Source organism: Notolabrus celidotus, chromosome 22 (assembly GCF_009762535.1).
Source record: "Notolabrus celidotus isolate fNotCel1 chromosome 22, fNotCel1.pri, whole genome shotgun sequence".
NCBI lineage: Eukaryota > Metazoa > Chordata > Actinopteri > Labriformes > Labridae > Notolabrus > Notolabrus celidotus.
The window spans coordinates 28,233,119-28,248,699 of NC_048293.1; the positions used below are offsets into that span (position 1 = coordinate 28,233,119).

At 44.7% G+C, this 15,581-nt stretch overlaps 3 protein-coding genes across 6 annotated transcripts in view; 1 reads left to right on the forward strand and 2 right to left on the reverse strand.

The window, feature by feature from the left end:
- lgals3a (lectin, galactoside binding soluble 3a) overlaps positions 1 to 182 on the reverse strand; it is a 32,426-nt gene extending 32,244 nt beyond the window's left edge. Inside the window, exon 1 of one of the 3 annotated variants that reach the window (XM_034675149.1) lies at positions 57 to 182. The gene's annotated coding sequence lies outside the window, so the exon portion shown is untranslated. The remainder of the gene's footprint in view (positions 1 to 56) is intronic. The other 2 variants (XM_034675148.1, XM_034675151.1) reach the window with 2 other exon arrangements.
- Positions 183 to 1,116: 934 nt separating this feature from the next.
- On the reverse strand, positions 1,117 to 3,958 carry cdkn3 (cyclin-dependent kinase inhibitor 3). 2 transcript variants are annotated; one of them, XM_034675963.1, is made up of 8 exons: positions 3,834 to 3,958; positions 2,594 to 2,690; positions 2,367 to 2,422; positions 2,239 to 2,283; positions 1,914 to 2,136; positions 1,727 to 1,758; positions 1,535 to 1,638; positions 1,117 to 1,381 (listed from the first exon to the last, which is right to left on the reverse strand). In XM_034675963.1, exons 2-8 carry the CDS (start codon positions 2,671 to 2,673, stop codon positions 1,292 to 1,294), a joined length of 630 nt encoding a protein of 209 aa, XP_034531854.1. In that variant the 5' UTR covers positions 2,674 to 2,690; positions 3,834 to 3,958; the 3' UTR covers positions 1,117 to 1,291. The 2 variants fall into 2 exon arrangements, with proteins under 2 accessions (XP_034531854.1, XP_034531852.1); XM_034675961.1 differs by having other exon boundaries at positions 2,594 to 2,713.
- Positions 3,959 to 5,713: 1,755 nt separating this feature from the next.
- LOC117806401 lies at positions 5,714 to 14,471 on the forward strand. Its single transcript, XM_034675334.1, has 13 exons — positions 5,714 to 5,812; positions 6,183 to 6,227; positions 6,362 to 6,526; positions 7,321 to 7,421; positions 7,507 to 7,646; positions 7,727 to 7,847; positions 7,939 to 8,077; positions 8,158 to 8,352; positions 9,521 to 9,666; positions 9,752 to 9,850; positions 10,011 to 10,704; positions 13,862 to 13,965; positions 14,088 to 14,471. Exons 2-13 carry the CDS (start codon positions 6,186 to 6,188, stop codon positions 14,191 to 14,193), a joined length of 2,052 nt encoding a protein of 683 aa, XP_034531225.1. The 5' UTR covers positions 5,714 to 5,812; positions 6,183 to 6,185; the 3' UTR covers positions 14,194 to 14,471.
- The last annotated feature ends 1,110 nt before the right edge of the window (positions 14,472 to 15,581 follow it).

The window sequence follows — 15,581 nt, forward strand, 5'->3', positions numbered from 1 at the left end:
CAACAACGAGAGGCAAAATGTTAAAAACTTTGTCAGTAACTTGAAGCCCAACTCACCGAGTAGTTGTACCGACTTTAGGGAGACATTCACGGTCACTGTCCCTCTCAGAAACCCGTTTACTCGACGTGTCCGGTGGCACGTGCTACCTCAGTGAACCCAGCTGTCTTAAATACTTGATTCTGATTGGTCAAGCCTTCATTCATTCAGTGAAAGTGACGTCAGAGATTACCTGATTACCTTAATATGAATCAGCCGGCGGGAAGGAGTCCGGCACGTGCCCCCTCCGGAGAATGGAATGGAACGTTCTGACGATCAAAGACACTTTAGAACTGTGACTCATTCTGAAGAACATGAGTGATGCGTAAGAGCCGTTAGAGCAGGGGTTCCCAAAGTGCGGGTTGGGGACCCCCTGGGGGGTCGCGAGACACAAATGGTGGGTCGTGAGAGGTCTTCCAGAATTTTTTTATTTTTTTTTTAAGTTATCTAAAAATAGTACATTTGAGCCATTAAAGTAAAAAATATCGACAAAAAACAGAAGCTAAACTTGAAATAAAACCTTGAAAATAGAAAATGTAATGAGTTTTCTGCTTTTCTTTGTTGCCAGATGACTCCTAAGTTTAGGGTTAGTGAACAGTTAATTATAATAGGTAGGCTAATTTTCTCCAGACCAGCTAAATGAAGCCACATTAAATCACTTTTGCCCCTTTTTCGACCGAGGCAGTTTCAATGCAGTTTCGGAGCCGGCGCTCAATTGTGAACCGTTTTTTCGTGCTTCGACTGCGAGTGACACGGTTCCAGAGCGGATCCAACTCTTTGCTGGTCTAGAACCGCGGACCGCTTACGTCAGGGCGAGGGAAAAACACAAACCAAATGTGTTTCCGCCGTTATCCTGCAGCCAAAAAATAAGAGACTGGACTGGATCCGGATCTGGTGGAATTTGTCCGTTAAATGCTGTTTTCGGTTAGAGATCTGACAAATAAAAAACTCATTCCAGATATCTAAAATTTTTATATATGTAAAATACATCATGACTTGTCAAAATGTAAAAGAAAACATAATTACTTAAAATATAATAACAGACAGCATCTTCTTTTAAATTAAGCACCACCACCCAGGCAGGATTTCCTCATCACATCTTTTATTTGATTAAAATGAGGACAGAAAAAAAAGCGACATATATATTAGCGTATTTTCTTAAAGTGCAATGACGTCACACACAGTCAGGAAAGAATCACTCTGAAGAGATAGACCGATATTTCTGCAGCTCAGGATCTGAAGAGGAAAGCAGCGATCACCGAGACACGGAGCGCTCTGTGGAACCCTCTCTGCTCTCTACGAAGGACGAGTAACGTTCCCGAAACTCGTGGAGGAAGTTGTATTGCTACAGAGACGAAAAAGAAGCAGAGGGAGGAAGTCAAACAGATTTATTATCAGGACTATCTGTTTTAAAGGTGTAACCAAAACAGTACAGATGTGTTTCAAACTCCTTCTTTGACTCTTTTAGAGGAGCTTTTAGAGACAGGTAAAATCCTACCTTCACAGTCTGTATCGCTCCTCCTCCTCGGTGCTCACGCAGGATTTCAATCGCTTTGTTCGGCGTCATCGTCAACGAGAGCTGAAGCAACAGACAGGCAGCGACTGAAGCGGGAGAAACATGAGACGGATCAGACTTTAACATTCAACGTGACCTGACAGAGAACTTAAAGTATGAGGGAAATATTCTTACTTAATCCAGAGCGACCCAGACCTCCGTAACAGCTGAAAAGACAGAAGAGAAAAAATCCCATCAGACGGCAGAATGTGACGTGAGCGGCGTCTCGAGGGGAACGTGGAACTTCAAAAGGTTTAAAAATACTTAAATAGACATATTTGAGCTCTTTCCTTTAAAATGTGTCTCTCTTTGTGTCACTCACTGGATCACCGTCCTCCGGTTGGTCTCCAGGCTGACCTGCAGCTCCTCCAGGATCTGACAGCACTGCTCCAGCTCAGGGGCGTCCCCGTCTGGAAAGGGCCAGTGATGGATGCTGAAGCCTCGCAGGCGGTACGCATCCAGCAGCGAGGGGACCCGGTACTTGTTGAGCTCTCCTCTGGTGCAGAAAACAAAGACCTCCTGCACCCCCTGATTCTGCAGCTCCTCTGTCAACACAGAAACAGAGATTTAAAGATGCACATGAGAAACAAAGATGTCAATGATATTTCTTTAAACAAAGCTCTGCTGAATAATCAAGATCATCTTACCCACGTCTCTCTCCAGACTCCTGCGGATGTCTTTGTATCTGCAACCTGAGTCAGACCTTTTGTTATCATCAGAGACACAAACCTTACGATGAAATAAAAACAGTCACACACAGTTTAACTAAACTCACCAGGTAGTGCACATATCCCCAGGAACTGTGAGCTCTCCACGATAGACAGAGGTAACCTAAACGCCCCAAAACACACGAGACGTTCATGAACACGGTGACAACATGTTATTATCTGAATACAAACAGAACTGATTCTCAAAAACTCTGGGCTGCTGGATCTTTTTTTGTTGTTGAAGCGAAACTAGTATCAACGCACTTCCTGTTTGCTGAAGTTGAAACTGACTCACCAGGAGATGTTGAGAGGAGTCAGCTGCTCGTCTCCGACCTCCTCGTCTTCAGAGGAAGAGTCAAACTCGTTCGTCCTCATGGCCTCGACACGACAGACTGTTAAAGGAGTTCAGGGCACACTGAAACAAAAACATTGTGCATGGTCATGAATATCTTAGAGGTCCTGTTTCTGTGCTTTTGCAACTCTGGTGATACAAGTTATGATCGTCCGATGTTAAATTGAGATCATTAGAAAACTTGTCCACTTTGGGCTTCCATACAGATATGCACAAGCTTGCAAAATAAAAGTATCATCAGCATATCGTGTCGGCTGATACGTACGTCTGATAAGATGATGCATTTATTCTGTGCATGCAAAGAAAGCTGACAAGATCCAACAACGAGCTTCAACATGTCAGATATTTGAATCCTCTGCACAGGTGATTGGAGGAGGAGCAAAACAACACTCAACCAATTAAAGATGCGTCATCCTGAGGAGCACTTATCATTTATGGTTGAATCATTTCTCTTGTTTTATGACTTTCACAATAAGAGTTTCAGAGAGACTCCAGGAGCTTTGGGAATTTCAAAATAAAAGCACATGTGTGGGTGTGGCCAAAACCTGTAAATATCCACACCTTAAAAGACATAAATATGATAACACAGACATTAAAAATCACCCATAATAACACACGGGTGAAGGATCTTTGTCATGTTTTCTTTTTAAAAAGATAGTTTGTTTAACCACTTTATTTATTTTGATTGATTGACTTGAATTAAATAGATATTTATTATTTTATTTAACATTATTTTATTGTGTGGTTATCTCCTGTGCAGATTAAGGTCACTTTGTATTAAATGTACAAAAACAAGCTGCAGCCAGGTATGGAGGTCCTTTAACTCAGTCACGTGACAGCCTGTAACTAGGCTACTAACTCACCTGTAAACTATGAATTAAACATGATACAGGCTAGCAGTTAGCATGTTCTCTTGTGCACAAAGGTAAACACAGACAGCATGTTATCTGAGAATAGATCAACATTAATGTCAGAATTAAAGACTCTGTGTTAGTCTAAGTTCCTGACACAAGCTTGTTCCTAATGGGAGCTAACGTTAGCTATCTGTAGCTCTCACGTCGACACAGAGAGTATTCTGAAGTGAAACCTGATCCTAACTGAAGTCAGAAAGAACCAGAAGCTATAAAATAAAACACATGTTTGATTAAACCTCCTGTTTCAGGTCGTTTTCAGTGTTTCTCACCGTTCTCTCCTCCTGTTGTGACAGCTCCGTCAGCTCCGTCAGCTGCTGCTCGATTTGAAAACTACGAGAAGCCAACAGCCAATCAGATTTATCGCTTCTGTTTAAGCCACGCCTCTGACCCAAACAGCGCATGCGCGTGTCTGCTCGGTTTAAAGGTTGAGCTTGTTCACACGGGCGGGGTCAAGGAGACTGTGGACTCTCCTTCAATCCTTAAAGCTCATAGAATGACAATTACCTGTTATTATAAGAGTTTAGAGTTTCAATGTGGATGATGAAGAGTTATATTAAGCTTCCACATCCAGAACTGTATTTATTTTAATAAATAAATATGTAAGTTGTATAAATCATTCATACCTAGGGTCATATTTCACACATCATGGCTTAAGGTCTTTTTCTTGATTTGAGATATGTCAAAGTCATGAACACTGTCAATTTAAAAAAAATCCATACATTATTTCCTTACATCTTAATAATTCATTTACTTTTGTGCTGTTACTACTTTATTCTAAGAATCTCACAGCTGTAAATATTTCTTACCCTTTATTTTGATTACATTTAAAGCTACTGTAAGGAGATTTTAGCCGGTTATGAAATGGGCTGAAATTAACCCAGTTGTCTCCTTATGACCTACAAAACCAATCAAGACCGTCAGCATTAAGACTGAGTGTTTCTATACGGTTCATTTTAATGTTTGAAAACACTGCCGGGGGGTAGGTGACGATCTGCAAGCTGCCGAAACAGCCTTTATTTACATCCCCCATTGCAATAAGTTTTAATGAGTGATTAGTTTGATTTGATTTTTGGACAAAAAACATAATTTACACATCTTAGGGACAAATTCAGTAAAGATATGTGAGTTGACGTTTATCCACAAGGGGGCACCATAACCGACAGCAGAACCTTTAAAATAATTGAAATATCGCTTAGCAAAGACTAAAGCTCTAATAAGCAGCTCATGGATGACATTTGAATTATTTGTCAATGAATAAATGCTGAAAAATGTTTGAAATAAATAAATAAATAATAATAATAATCTTTATTTCTAAAGTACTTTTCTAAACAAAGTTACAAGGTGCTTCACAGAAAAGCACAAATAAATAAACAAAGAAGAAAGAAAAAAAAAATACATATATAAAAAAATAAATAATACATTAAAAAAAACAATTTAATTAAATGTTTTAAGAAACAATTTAAAATTACATACAGAGGTAGCACGCCTAAATCTAAAATAATAAGTCAATGAATAGGTGTCTCCATGATGGTATCTTCATGATTCATACCTGACTCAGTCACCAGAGTAAATCACAGAGCTGCTCTCTGAGCGTCACGCGGGACATCTGCTGCCTCCACGGAGCCGCACACAGAGCAGCACGAGACCTCCGCCTTCAGGCAACGCTAATGAAGGAAAACAAGTTTATCGTCCACAAGAGAGGAAAAACTGGAGGAAGAGGAGGAAACGCTACAAGTGATATTTCACAGGATTCACCTTTTTTCTTTCCTCTGATGTGTGAAGAGGAGACGCTGAAAAGCTTCCACTAAGGTGAGTAAGAGCTGCTTCTTTATCTATCTGAAGAACTCAATGTTTACTTTTAATATTTGTGGAATCTTTCAAATGTCTGAACTACATTTATGTTTATTGAAAATGATGATAAGATGCTTTTAAGAGGGGAGCATGTGCGTCAGTTTACCTGCTATAAAAAAGTGCTTTCTGCTCAGTTCACTCCAACAAGGTGATAAAAACAACCTTCAGTGAGATCCTTCTAAAGATGATTCAATATGATGTTTTTACATAAAAAAATAAAGCTCAGTTTTATTCATTCTTTATTTGATTTGGCTGATCTGTGCCCGTCCTTCTGTCAGCAGACCGATAAGGAGGGATCTTGGCTCCTGCAGCCGTTTCCCCTGCAGGGCTGAGCTCTTTGGCTGGCTCGCCACTTCCTTATCAGAAGGTTCTGCTGGCAGGGACAACATCTGAGCAGGTACCTCAAACACACAGGGGTACAGGCAGGGGGGGGCGTTTCACCTGGATCAGATAGTTAGTCCAGATTTAACATCTTTAAATCTGATGTGGGATATGTGAAGGAGAGGAGACGATAAAAATGACTAAACCTGTCTCGTGGGAGGGTTAGGAAGAGGTTCATTCACTGGGAGGAATCCAGGTTGACTTGTCTTTTGTCTCTTTTGTGTGAATGCAACTCTATCTCCCTCAAAGAGAGCATGCTCCTCTCTCTTTTCTCTCTCTCTTCATCGTGCGTCAGTGAAGAAGATGAAGCAGGCTAGCAGGCTGCAGTTTGTGTACATGAACATCAGAGTGTTTGCAAACTGCTTTGTTTGTGTCTCTCTCTGCAGGTCATGAAGCCTCAGGAGGCCGAGCTTGTCACTGAAATCTCAAAGGTATGCTGCGCCTTCCCTCATCAGCCTACCTGGTGTTTTAAAGAGACAGTACACCTTTAATTCAGACTCTTCCTGTGGTGGGTGGTGAATAAACTCTCTGATGTTGAGACTTTGATTTGTACTTCTTGTTTTAGTTACAATGCATGGTGTCGGAGCTGAAGACGGGCTTCACCAGCGCCCTCCTGGAGCTCAGTCAGATCCAGCATGGAGACACGTACCTGAGGGAGGAGCTGGAGGAGAACCGGAGGAGCTGCAACAAGAAAGCTCATCGCCTGGAGACTCTGGTGGAGTCACTGAGGGTGAGACGAATCTATTAACTACTAAAGACTGAGGAATATCGATATGATGCTGTTTAAAGAACAGCTCTAGACCGTACTCTATGTTCTATTATTAACAAAGACCCAACATCAAGACCGGATCAGATCCAGTCCCCTCTTACAGACAGGACTCTGTCTGATCTCATCTTAATCCACCATGAGCAGAGCACTTTGCAGCATTTAGCAAGTTACAGTGGCAAGGACAAACTTCCTTTAACAGGCAGAAACCTCCAGCAGGACCAGACTCATGTTAGACACACATCTGCTGAGACCGTGTTGGAGAGAGGGATAGAGGGAGATGAAGAGAGAGAGAGATGATAGTGGGGAGACAGATAGTAGTAGTTGTAGCAGCTGGAGTCTGGACCACGTCCACAGCAGCAGAGATCCAGAGGAACCTACGAGACAAGGGAGCTCAGGGACTCCAGAAAGGTCTATGGTTAGTAACTTTAATGGGACAGGAAGAGTTAAAGTGAGAGACAGGCAGAGAGAGGAGAGAGAGGGAAAGACAGGATCCCAGTGTGTCAGTCTAAGCCTATGGCAGCATAACTAAGAGCTGGTCCAAGCCTGATCCAGCTCTAACTATAAGCTTTATCAAAAAGGAAAGTTTGAAGCCTACTCTTAAAAGTAGAGAGGGTGTCTGCCTCCCGGACCGTGACTGGTAGATGATTCCAAAGGAGAGGGGCCTGATAACTAAAGGCTCTACCTCCCATACTACTTTTAGAGACTCAGACCCTGTCTCAGTGTAAATGAAACTCAGCGTCTTGTCGGTCCTGCAGGAGGAGCTTGGAGTGATGCAGTGTCAGATCTTACAGCTGTACAGCAACAAACAGAGACCTCTGCAGGACCTGAAGACCTCCACGTCCAAACAGAGAGACAGGTAGGACTGGATGTGTCTGTATATTGATGTTGTGAAAGCTGCACGCTGTAAACCTGCAGAGAAACATTTCACCATCTGTCCTCAGCAGCGCTCCTGCAGAGTCGGCGTCGTCTTCATGTGAGAGGAGTCAGTGTCCGTCTGCTCCATCCGCCTGTCTGTCCAGAGGAAAGCTGCTGCTGCACTGCTTCCTGCAGGGCCTCAAAGCAGGGCTGAGTGAAGGCACAGGTGAGGAGGGTGAGGGGTTCACCTGTGAGCTGAATACAAAGACACAGTTTAAAGGCTGAACACTCTCCTTCTTCGTGCAGATGCTCGACATCAGGTGGCGATGCAGCTCCTGCACTCAGAGTGGGAGTACGTCTCTGCTTTGAACCAGCTGTATGAGAAATACAAGACTCTGCCGGCTCACCAGACGAGTGCTGAGCCGTAGTGAGTCCTGCAAACTCCAGAAATCAAACAACACATAATCAGACTATTCTTCTCTGGTGTTGATGTTGTTGCTGTTTGTGTTGTGTTCCAGTCAGACGTACCTGAAGTTCCTGGAGCAGCTGCTGCAGAGACACCTCCTCTTCAGAAACACCCTGCAGGAGCGCCTCTCCGCCGAACACTGGAAGTCTCTGGTTGGAGACATCCTGGTGCAGCTCATCGGACAGAACGACGTAGGATGAAGCTCTTTGAGTTATTATAGAAAGTGGAGTCTGATGGTGATTTGGGATCTGTGTGTTTGGGATTCTTGCAGACGGCGTTTTCAGACATGTACCTCGGATACACGACCACCCTGGCATCGTTCCTCTCACTGGAGTTCAACAGACTGAATCATTCTGAGAAGAGCAACAAAATGCAGAGCGGACAGATGGAGAGGGAGGAAATGAAACTGCTCTCTCTGCTGTTGGCGCCCGTCTCCAGAGTCCACAGCTACCTGAGTCACATCCAGGTGAGTCAGCAGCCTGAGGGAGGTCACTTTGAACCCTGAAGGGGAGGAGGTGGGGTTAGGGTGACGTCCAATACGGACGGAGGTAACAAGATCAGAGAGCAGATCATGAAACGTATGGATTCTGAAGGATTTATCTTAAAGGTACAGTGTGTAGTATTTAAAGGTACAGTGTGTAGTATTTAAAGGTACAGTGTGTAGTATTTAAAGGTGCAGTGTGTTATATTTAAAGGTGCAGTGTGTTATATTTAAAGGTACAGTGTGTAGTATTTAAAGGTGCAGTGTGTAGTATTTAAAGGTACAGTGTGTAGTATTTAAAGGTGCAGTGTGTTATATTTAAAGGTACAGTGTGTAGTATTTAAAGGTACAGTGTGTTATATTTAAAGGTACAGTGTGTAGTATTTAAAGGTGCAGTGTGTTATATTTAAAGGTACAGTGTGTAGTATTTAAAGGTACAGTGTGTTATATTTAAAGGTACAGTGTGTTATATTTAAAGGTACAGTGTGTAGTATTTAAAGGTGCAGTGTGTTATATTTAAAGGTACAGTGTGTAGTATTTAAAGGTGCAGTGTGTTATATTTAAAGGTACAGTGTGTAGTATTTAAAGGTACAGTGTGTTATATTTAAAGGTACAGTGTGTAGTATTTAAAGGTGCAGTGTGTAGTATTTAAAGGTGCAGTGTGTTATATTTAAAGGTACAGTGTGTAGTATTTAAAGGTACAGTGTGTTATATTTAAAGGTACAGTGTGTAGTATTTAAAGGTGCAGTGTGTTATATTTAAAGGTACAGTGTGTAGTATTTAAAGGTACAGTGTGTTATATTTAAAGGTACAGTGTGTTATATTTAAAGGTACAGTGTGTAGTATTTAAAGGTGCAGTGTGTTATATTTAAAGGTACAGTGTGTAGTATTTAAAGGTGCAGTGTGTTATATTTAAAGGTGCAGTGTGTTATATTTAAAGGTGCAGTGTGTAGTGTTTAAGTTTTGCTTGTTCCCACTGCTCTCTTAGCTGCTTCGTTCTTTATTTATTGCAACACATGAAGGGGTTTTATGGAAACAGGAATCTGAAGACACCACTTTGTGCTCTGGATCTTCTCTCTAAGGTTTTGACTGTAACTAAAAGATGAAAACAAAGGTTACTTTTATTTTGACTTGTCCTCTCCTCTCTCTGCAGAACTTGCTGCAGTGGACGGGTAAAGAGCATCCTGACTGCAGCCTCCTGCTTGGAGCCGAGCGAGCGCTGAGGAGCACTTTGTCTCGCTGTCACGCCATCCTGGAGGAGGACGTCCGATGGGAGGAAGTCGAGGGAGCAGGTCAAAGGTGAGAAGATCTTTAAGTATCATGTGTTTGTATCTTTGTCTCGTTAATAACCGCAGTGATGAACCTTCACATTTGTTCTCTGCAGCTGCCCTGATGCAGGCGTTGCTGGATCGTCTGCAAACTGTTGCAGGAGGAGTCAGCAGAACAGAGAGTGTCAGCAGGAGTCCAACGCTGCAGCTCAGAGGTGAGTGTCACCCTCTGCTGGCTGCAAGTGGAACAGCAGGAGAGAGAGAATCAGACATCATGCTCTGCCTTCTTTAGCTCATGAATTAAAGGAACTACTTTCAATTTGTTGCAAAACCATGACAATACTATAATATAACATCCTCCTCCTCCTCTCTCAGAGACCACCAGCAGGCTGCCGGCCTCACCAACGGGGTCGACGCCTGTCACTCCATGCGTCTGGAGTGCTGGTCCTGCAGCCCGGTGAGGAGGAAGGGCTGTGGAAGGGATCGGACGGTCCAGAACCAGCCGGTCCGGGCCGAATGTGGACACGCCTACTGCTCCCTCCTCACGCCTGACGCCGCCGCCTGGGGGGAGAACAGCGACTCGGGTCAGGGCACCTTCAGCCATCCTACAGGGAAGGGCACCAGCGAGCTCGAGGCGTCTCACGTGGAGGACTGCGAGACGGACCAGGACGACACCTCGGCCTTCGACTACTCCTCGGTGACCTCCTGCAGCCCTGACGGCACGCTGCGCAGGGAGGTGATGTGCAGCAACAGCGGGGAAGATGAAGAGGAGGAGGAAGAGGAAGAGGAGGAAGAGGACAGCCAGGTGCCGGTGCTGCTGAAGCCTTCGTACAGCCAGCAGCAGCAGCAGAGGGACGCCCCCAGAGAGAGGACGGTGTGTCTGAGGTGGCAGATCCCCAGACTGACCCCCCACCCTCCTCTGAGGAACACAGCAGGGCCGTGTGCAGAGGGGTCCACGCCGTGCCTCGTCAGCTCCTACGGGAAGAGGCTGGTCAGCGTCAGGAAGGGGTCTCCTACTCTTCATCCAAAAAGTGCCTTCAGGCCCATCTGGGACGACCCGTCCAAACAGGTAGTTAGTGTACCTTTAGGGACATGTTCTGACCTAGTCTTGATCTATTAAAGGACCAGAACCCTTTGACAGTGAGGGGCTGGTTTAGCTCAGTCAGAGGAAGTTGCTCTGAACAACTTGTTTAAAATCACATGTCACATGAGATTTGAGACATCACCGGTTGATGAAGCTCCTTTAAAGGACAAGTTTGTCATTTGGCAAAAGTGAAGGAGGCTTCCAGAATGCTTGATGGGTCTTAAAGAGACAGTAGCTGAAATTAGGGTTTTCAAAGACACTAGTCTGACAACAGTAAAGAATATTTTGAGCTGTAATCATGTAAAGCTGCTATGGAGCAATCAGAGGGACAATATGAAGCTTAAAAATATCATAATATCCTTCTTTAATGTGTTTATATGTTATTATTATTCATGGTAATATTTTCACTCAAAGTTTGTGGATGTTAACTCATAGAGACTCCAAACTGTGGCATCACCAATGTGTTAATCCCAGCAGTCACCTGGAACAGTTGTTCTCAAAGTGGGGTCCTGAGACCCCCCAGGGGTTACAAAACCATTCTTACCCTAACCCTAGAGTTAGGGGTTAGGGTTAGGATTAGGGTTAGGGTTAGGGTTAGGATTAGGGTTAGGGTTAGGGTTAGGGTTAGGGTTAGGATTAGGGTTAGGGTTAGGGTTAGGGTTAGGGTTAGGATTAGGGTTAGGGTTAGGGTTAGGATTAGGGTTAGGGTTAGGATTAGGGTTAGGGTTAGGGTTAGGATTAGGGTTAGGGTTAGGATTAGGGTTAGGGTTAGGGTTAGGGTTAGGGTTAGGATTAGGGTTAGGGTTAGGGTTAGGGTTAGGATTAGGGTTAGGGTTAGGATTAGGGTTAGGGTTAGGGTTAGGGTTAGGATTAGGGTTAGGGTTAGGGTTAGGATTAGGGTTAGGGTTAAGATTAGGGTTAGGGTTAGGATTAGGGTTAGGGTTAGGGTTAGGGTTAGGATTAGGGTTAGGGTTAGGGTTAGGGTTAGGATTAGGGTTAGGGTTAGGGTTAGGGTTAGGATTAGGGTTAGGGTTAGGGTTAAGATTAGGGTTAGGGTTAGAGTTAGGGTTAGGGTTAAGATTAGGGTTAGGGTTAGAGTTAAGATTAGGGTTAGGGTTAGGGTTAGGGTTAGGGTTAAGATTAGGGTTAGGGTTCGGGTTAAGATTAGGGTTAGGATTAGGGTTAGAGTTAGGGTTAGGGTTAGGGTTAAGATTAGGGTTAGGGTTAGGGTTAGGGTTAGAGTTAGGGTTAGGGTTAGGGTTAGGGTTAAGATTAGGGTTAGGGTTAGGGTTAGAGTTAGGGTTAGGGTTAGAGTTAGGGTTAAGATTAGGGTTAGGGTTAAGATTAGGGTTAGGGTTAGAGTTAGGGTTAGGGTTAAGATTAGGGTTAGGGTTAGAGTTAAGATTAGGGTTAGGGTTAGGGTTAGAGTTAGGGTTAGGGTTAGGGTTAAGATTAGGGTTAGGGTTAGGGTTAGGGTTAGAGTTAGGGTTAGGGTTAGGGTTAAGATTAGGGTTAGGGTTAGGGTTAGGGTTAGAGTTAGGGTTAGGGTTAGGGTTAGGATTAGGGTTAGGGTAAGGGTTAGGGTTAGGGTTAGGATTAGGGTTAGGGTTAGGATTAGGGTTAGGATTAGGGTTAGGGTTAGGGTTAGGGTTAGGGTTAGAGTTAGGGTTAGGGTTAGGGTTAGGGTTAGGATTAGGGTTAGGGTTCGGGTTAAGATTAGGGTTAGGATTAGGGTTAGGGTTAGGATTAGGGTTAGGATTAGGGTTAGGGTTAGGGTTAGGGTTAGGATTAGGATTAGGGTTAGAACCAGAACCAGAAGCAGAACCAAACTCAAGCAAACAGAACCATAACAGAACCGGAACCAGAACCAAACCAAAACCGAACCAGAACTGAACCAAAACCTAACCAGAACCGAATCAGAACTGAACCAGAACCGAACCAGAACCGAACCAAACTGAACCAGAACCGAACCAGAACCGAACCGGAGCCGAACCAGAACCGAACCAGAACCGAACCGAACCAGAGCCGAACCGGAACCGAACCAGAGCCGAACCAGAACCGAACCGAACCAGAGCCGAACCAGAACAGAACCTGAACAGAACCTGAACAGAACCAGAACCGAACAAGAATCGAACAAGAACCGAACAAGAACCGAACCGAACCAGAGCCGAACCAGAACCGAACCAGAACCAAACCAGAACCGAACCAGAGCCGAACCAGAACCAAACTAGAACAGAACCAGAACCGAACCAAAACCGAACCAGAACCGAACCGAACCAGAGCCGAACCAGAACCGAACCAGAGCCGAACCAGAACAGAACCAGAACCGAACCAGAACCGAACCAAAACAGAACCAGAAGCGAACCAGAACCGAACCAATCTAGAGCCGAACCAGAACCAAACTCAAGCATACAGAACCAGAACCAAACTGGATCAAACATTATTAATGTCCTCAGCTTGGATGGTCTGATCCGGTTTCTCCTCTCAGTGAGTATTTGCCCGGTCTTTGAGAAGAACCCTAACCCTAACCCTCTCAGAAGGAACAGATGAAGCCACGATACACAGCCTCCCCTTCATCACCTGGATCCTGTATCCTCACATGTGATTGGCCGCATGGCCGCCATGCTGACCAATCAAAACAAAGTTGTGCTGTGAGCAGAGCTGGGGCTGAGCACTGAGAGAGCTAAGCAGGGACAGGAACAAACTGGGAGCCGGCTCTCTCTGGATGTGAGCCGGCTCTTCTGATCCACTATAAAGCATCAACTCTCAGAGCCGCAGCTTTGGATCATGACATCACTAATGTGTTTAATCTGTGTTACAGTTATGAGGGGGTCCTTGGACAATGTTCTCACTTGTAAGGGGTCCCTGGCTCCAAAAGTTTGAGAACCTCTGATCTATAAGATAAAGCCAATAGGATCTGAAAAGTGTAACTTTGGTGCCCCCCAGTGGTTACTTCAGGTGCTTTCAGCCGGGTACTTGCTGCCTTGGTCAGGGAGACGATGCATGAAATATGTCAAATTAAAATTTTAAATGTGCCGTACAGTTTTATTCATAATCTTTAGTTTCCAGACACAACATCTGATTAATGCTTCTTCCATCAGCTGATCCCCATATTCTCCTAACATCTCCTCACGTCCTTCAGGCGGACTCAGCTCCAGAGAGAGACAACAGACAAGGCTTCATCCCGATTCAAGCCGCAGCGAGGCAAAGCTTTCAGAACTTCAACCCGAGCAGAGAAAACCTGAGGTAAGACCCTCCATCAGGACCCATTAAGACACCCATTCAACTTTTACTCGCATTGAGGCTGGAGGATCAGACACAGAATACTTATAATAAATGAATCATTGTTACCTGTTCCATCTCTGCAGACCCGGCCTGCCTCAGCAGAGAGGTGTTAACCATGTAGGAGCCATTAACACTGGAGGATTGTGGGAGGACAGTGAGGACAGCGAGGGACCCTGCAGCACCGTCTGAACCTGGTCTGAACCCTGTCTGACACAGAGACTATCAAAGAGGGTCAACAAGAAAAACTGTTACACACAAAACTCTGGAGTTAGGAAACACATGAACAACAAATCATTAAAACAACAGAACTGTTTCATCACTTCCTGTTTGATCTGTTTAACATTAAACATCTTTTGGAGGATGCAGCTCTCTGATTCTACTTCACTTCATCTCTAAAGGAAATAAAGAACTTTCATTATCATCACATTCATCAGGCAGCTACTTCAATAAATAAGATTTTGCATTAACATTTAATGAGTCTGTAAAAGATGTTTTATTACAACTGGTCAAATAATAAATCACATGACTGACAGAACACTCAGTTTTATTGTTTCCAAACGGCAGGTTGTAATGAAAACTGGAATATTTATTTATATACTTACCTTTAAAATAATTCATTTGAATATTCCACACTGTGTTATTGTATTAAAACTGGAGGGGGTGTTGATTTACGGCTGAAAATAGCCACAGAGACGCTCCGGTTTTAACCGTTATAGCTGATTTAAATCGTTAATTCATTAAATCTGCTTTTCAGTTATTGCACACGTTACTAAAACCCTTTATAAAGTATGGATGAGGATCAGACCCTCTAAGTCTGAGGCCATGGTGCTCAGTCGGAAAAGGGTGGCTTGCCCTCTCCGGGTCGGAGGAGAGTCTTTGCCCCAAGGTGGAGGATTTAAGTATGTCGGGGTCTTGTTCACGAGTCAGGGGAAGAGGGAGCAGATCGGGGCGGCGGCTGTACCCGTCTGTTGTGGTGAAGAGGGAGAGCTGAGGCAGAAGGCAAAGCTCTCAATTTACCGGTCAATCTACGTTCCAACCCTCACCTGTGATCACGAGCTGTGGGTAGTGACCGAAAGAACAAGACCGCGAATACAAGCGGCCGAGATGAGCTTTCTCTGCAGGGTGTCTGGGCTCAGCCTTAGAGAGAGGGTCAGGAGAGAGACTCAAAGTAGAGCCGCTGCTCCTCCAGATCGAGAGGATCCAGATGAGGTGGTTCGGGCATCTGGTCAGGATGCCTCCCAGGGAGGTGTTTCGGGCATGTCGGTCTGGGAGGAGTCCACGGGGAAGACCCAGGACACACTGGAGAGATTATATCTCTCAGCTGGCCTGGGAATGCCTCGGTGTCCTCCCAGAGGAGCTGGTGGAAGTGACCGGGGAGAGGAGGGTCTGGGCTTCCCTGCTGAGACTGCTGCCCCCGTGACCCGGACCGGTAGAAGATGGATGGATGGATGGATGGATGGATGGATGGATGGATGGATGGATGGATGGATGGATGGATGGATGGATGGATGGATGGATGGATGGGTGGGTGGGTGGGTGGGTGGGTGGGTGGGTGGGTGGATGGATGGATGGACTTT